Consider the following 5,428-nt stretch of genomic DNA (forward strand, 5'->3'; position numbering starts at 1 on the left):
AGTAGGAGAGAGTTCGGAAGGAGACTGGAGAGCCGTAAATGCAAGCTGAAAGTTGAAGATGCGCCATTTTATTATAAGATTTCTAGTTTAATTTATGTTTTCTTGCTAGATCTGATTTGATTGAAAACTAAGATATGTTGTTTTTATTATGTGAAGGTTCAAAAACTTTGACTCCTACTCTCCTTGTAACTGTTTATAAGCGTACGTTCGGCTTTTATGTCTTCGAAAAGTTACTTGCTTTTGAACTTGTATGTGATGGATTGAGATGTCGCATTTAATAAGGTTGACCTTATCCATTTAATATGGTAACTAAAATGGTCCATTAAACGCTAGGAAATGCAAATACTTCTGATGACTATTATTTAGCAACACCAACTCAGAATAATCTTCATGAGTGGATTCAACTACCTGCAATACCAAGTGTAATGGAGGTTAGAAAATATCACACCCTGAATAGTAGAGGCAGACACATAATGTATTGAATTGGGACTAAATTTTCATCAAAAAAGTCGAACGAAGATAGGAGTACCCAAGATGAAGAGTCTTCTTGTCAGAAACTGGGTAGGCAGGCATATTCTCCATCATATTCATTTGCAGCACGTTCACTACAACAATAAATGGTTATTATGACACTTTTTTGTAGACACTTTTAATTAAATGTTGTTACAAATACTTAATAATGACACTTGTAAAAAATTAATAATGTGTACAATAAAAAAACATATTAGATTAGTTATCCTGACATTTTTAATTGATGTCATCTTTTATATGGAGTTTCCCACATCGTAAAAAATCATTAAAAAACTAAAATTTGTCACTATAAATAAATGTGAGAATATTTGGGTTGAATAAATATTGGAGGAGGGAAAATAATTGTTTCCCTCCATATAAAAAATGACATCAATTAAAAATATCAGGATAACTAATCTAATATATTTTTTTATTCCCACATTTATTTTATTTATTTTTCCTCCTCCAATATTTATCCAACCCAAATATTCCCACATTTGTTATTGTCACTATAAATAACATTGAGTTAATTAATCTTCCATGACTCTTGGTGTGCATTTTGGGGCTTATAAATAGTGGGTTCATTTCCTCATTTCAAGTACATGAAATTTTCTCTCTTTCAAGCTCTCTCTTGCATTACATATTGTTATCTTTCCATTTGGCCTCTCGTAAAATCTCGGTGATAAAGTAAAGGTATGTTTTCAGTTCGCCGTAGTAGTGTCTCGTGCTAAGTCACTGCTGGTTGTTCCGTTGTATCCTGGGAAACAGACGTCCGCTGAAACCTCGAAGCACATACCGGAGAGGGCGAATTTGTTTTAAGGAAACTGTACATGCTATAGGCCTCGGTTTGGTTTTGTTTTCTTTACATAATAGTCATACTGTAAACATCACACGTGTTTCTGTTATTACTTTATCTCTACAAGTTCGTTTTTACGCTACTGGTTTTAGCAATTATTCTAACAGTTTTCACAGTTAAAAGATACCACTATTTCTTCCGATGGATGATTTTACTTCCTTGCATGGTTTGATATTTATATAAGTTAGGCTAGCTCATTAAGGTTCTTTCATTTTGTTTAATATAATTTGTACCTGTTGGAGTTTTGGATCATCTGTATTTGCTGGCGCAGTTTCTTGGATTCTTGTTGGTAAAACTATACATGGAATAGCGAAAGATTGAGAATTAATCTTGTTCTTGAAATCTGTGACTTAATCATGGAATTGGAATGCTTACTTGAGCATTGATCTCTTGAGTGGTGTATGCATTTGAAGTGTCAGCGGTGGCCTTTTTAAACCTTTCAATTGTGTCCCTAGTGCTGCATGAGAATATATACAAAAGCTTTGAAACTTTTTTCTATGATTGCAAGTTTTGGAATCCCCACGTGTATTTGTGGTGCAAAATACACAGAAACCTTGATTAGCTGCTACAGTTAAGAACAATACTGGCCATCGACCAAGAACCGGGTAAAACCAAAATGTAAAATCTATTCATATCCTAAATGCCAGGAAAGACGAAATTCGGGTTAAACCATAATGTAAAATTGGAACAAAATGCCAGAAAACTGTTAATCAGATATGAAATCAATGATTTTACGTTTGATTCAGGTCTTAAAGATTAATAATCTCGATCATATGGAATCATAAATCATTAACTCAACTTTGTAAACTAATTCTAACCCTTATTATTATTATTATTATTATTATTATTATTATTATTATTATTATTTTCAATAAAAATGATTAGCTTTGGAACTGGTCCTACTCCGCCTTTCTGAGATTTCTTTTTCCGCAGTCTTAAATTTGTCGGTGCTGGACTTGTTCAGTTTTTGAAAACGTGAACTTGTTTTTGAGGAGCTTCATAAAGCTGAAAATGGAAACACAGTCCAGTCTGAACTCAGACAACAAAAATATGAAAGAATCACAACTGTCTCTTCTCAAATTAATATATATATAGTACTGTCTATGTGATGTGGCAGATATACATGCGTACAGTATACTAATTATATAGTATCATGATGTCCATCAGCGGCTGCCTAAAAATCATCAAAACCAGAAGATTAATGTAAAATTTAGATTATATTACTATATATAACAACCTCATTCGTATGAAATTATTCTTGCTCACATAAATATAATACCATTTTATAAAATATATGTGAATAACGTGTTAGAATCTATGCTACACGCATGCACGCACGAGATCTGCGTGCAATTATTTGTTCAAAAGTTTAATTACTCCGATCCCTCAACCCTTTCAAGATTATAAATAAGAGAGAAAATGAATTACTTGTTGCTGGAGTACTCGTAGACACGTCCACGGGTTGAGAATACAATGAGCGCGATTTCGGCATCACACAGAACCGAAAGCTCGTAAGCTTTCTTCAGCAGACCATTTCTCCGCTTGCAGAAGGTCACCTGTCGATTCGTGTTGTTCTCAATTCTCTTTATTTCGATTTTTCCTCTTCCCATTTTTAATTTTGTTAATCCAATCCTGCTCATCATTATTCAATTCAAAACAAAATTGTTTCTCTGCTACCAAAATTCGTTACTTGTAATGATGGATGATATGTTTTGCCTATCCGTGTCGCTGGAAGACAGAAGGCTAGAGGGTTAAAAAAACATAAGGTGCTCATATGTTTAAAACAAACTTATATTTTAACAAATTATATTATTACATTAAATTTGAATTAATTCTCAGTTGTTGCGAGGATAAAAAAATTTGTAAGCGAAGGGTTCTTCAGGAAAGCTGGATGATCCTCAAAAATAAAAGAGAGAAAATGCAAAAAAGCTTGAAGGGGGTTAAGTAAGGCATATATATACACAAGCAAAATAATCAGCTGAAAAAATTACATATTTTCCGCTTAAAGTTCAGATTTTTACAGGAATATTGTATCAAACTTATTGTCATCTACTTAGAAGATACCAAAATACATTGGTATATTTACGTCGTACTCAAAGAAATTTAAAACATCTATGAAATTGAAAAAAAAAAAAGAATTACTTCATGGAATGTTTCTTGTGAACATGAAGCAATGTTTCTTGTGAATTTGAGCAAGATAAAAAACTTTCATTCTAGCTAGGAAAACGAAAACTGCATCTGCGGTTTCGGCCCTTTTTAAATCAGCAAAAGTGCACCCAAACTCCACAAATTAGCAAAAAACACAGCATCTGAAACTGGGCAGGAGAAAAAATAACAAAAAAGTATTAATTAATAATCAATCCTCAACCCACCCAAGATGCATGATCTTTATGCTCATGTCACAAACCTGGCTTCTTCGGAAAAAATTTCTTTTTCCAGGGTGGCGGTCGACTTGAATGCAATTCTCCAAAGATTAAAGAACTAAACCACCACCCTCTTCAGCAAAAATAACCATAGCATTCGTCGCAGCAGAGCAGCCCTAATTGAATACTCTTTCTTTCTTTGTTTATACAGACTTTGGCTTAAGCTTGCTATGCGTACACATATATGTCCGAGAGAGATAGAAAGCGAGATGGCCTTGAAATTGACCCTGAAATGGCCTTTTGTCCAGTTATGAAACATACGTGGTGTTGTGGGCTATTGATTTATTAGCAGAATTCTCACCAAATGTGGCAATGGCTTTGCTTTTTTGAACTACACGACTGTGCTCTAATATATTAATAATTAGAGAAAACCCATACATAATTGGGAAATCAATTTTTGATTAGGGTTTGGTGGAATTTTAGAGCTGGGATCCGAGAGACTGCATAGGGTTTGGTTGTCTTCGTGAATTACCAAAGAGCTAGCTGTTGTCAGAATCTGTATGGTGTAATTATTAATATAGTAGGCATCCACTGCAAGAAGAAGGTAGCATCAATTCATGAATGCAAGTTTATGGATATGGGAAAGTGACTTGCATGTGCTCCTACTTTTTTTCATTCCAATCCAAAGTTTTCTGCATCCAATCTTCAATTTCAGCTTTTTTTAAAAAAAAAATAAAAATTTTGATTGCAATGAAGATGTTATTAAGGACGTTTCTAATGATGATCGGCTCTCGGATTTTTTTAATAAACCGCGCTACTGAACATCTAAAATAAATGAAATGCTATTATTGATAGGCCGGCCAGGGTTAGTCGACCTGGTCTTTTGGGGTTTGGCGTAAATACCTCAAGTCGGTCCAGTCTAATTTGCACAATGATTATATTCCAATAATGATGCATTTACTTTGAATATATTGTGACTTATCTCACATTATAACTAGGTTACGATGAATTTATATAGCAGTTTGGTTAATTTTTTCATAAAAAAGTACAAATATAAAATAATTTTTATAAGAACTAATTGTGTAGTTGTACTTGCACGAGGCTCAACTTGTTTTTGGGATAGAGGTGATATTGAAATTTGAAAGTTAATTATTTGGTGGGATATAAGTAATATCACAATTTGAAAATTAATCGATCACACAAAAAAGTTCCAAAATCTTTATATTATTGTATGTATGGAATTATATATATGTGTGCAATGTATGTGTTTGTCACAAAAACTTGTGGCATGCAGGTTCAATTGTGCCAAATGTAATATGATCTGACTTCTTTTATCAAGCGTTGTGTGTCTCGATTCGATCTTCATTATAATTACCTCGGTATTACTTCAAAGCTAAAAATATAAACTGAGGAATATGATGAACTTATAGAATGAATCAATGAACAACATCAACTCTAATTATGATGTTATGAACTTGAGCAACATTTTACAAGAAGATTGGAAGAACATGTCGAAGATTAAAGATATTTGACTACTAGAAACTGAAATAAACAGACAAATGGTTGAGATAATTTTGCAGAAGCTTTGTTGTAGTTTTTTGTTAATTTTTTGTCGAGAACTTCTTTCTGATTATTCTTTCTATTTTTATTAAACTCCACTGAGCAGTTCCAGCCACCTTCCACCATCATCCATAATGAA

The 5,428-nt window shown here is 33.2% G+C and overlaps 1 protein-coding gene across 1 annotated transcript; it reads right to left on the reverse strand.

Annotated features, from left to right (window-relative positions):
* Window positions 1–277: 277 nt before the first annotated feature.
* LOC140963722 (agamous-like MADS-box protein AGL11) lies at window positions 278–3,988 on the reverse strand. Its single transcript, XM_073423100.1, has 6 exons — window positions 3,774–3,988; window positions 2,795–2,998; window positions 1,742–1,823; window positions 1,600–1,661; window positions 530–605; window positions 278–408 (listed from the first exon to the last, which is right to left on the reverse strand). Exons 2-5 carry the CDS (start codon window positions 2,974–2,976, stop codon window positions 551–553), a joined length of 381 nt encoding a protein of 126 aa, XP_073279201.1. The 5' UTR covers window positions 2,977–2,998; window positions 3,774–3,988; the 3' UTR covers window positions 278–408; window positions 530–550.
* Window positions 3,989–5,428: the final 1,440 nt, after the last annotated feature.

The sequence above is a fragment of the Primulina huaijiensis genome, chromosome 18, assembly GCF_012295235.1.
Source record: "Primulina huaijiensis isolate GDHJ02 chromosome 18, ASM1229523v2, whole genome shotgun sequence".
Classification (NCBI taxonomy): Eukaryota; Viridiplantae; Streptophyta; class Magnoliopsida; order Lamiales; family Gesneriaceae; genus Primulina; species Primulina huaijiensis.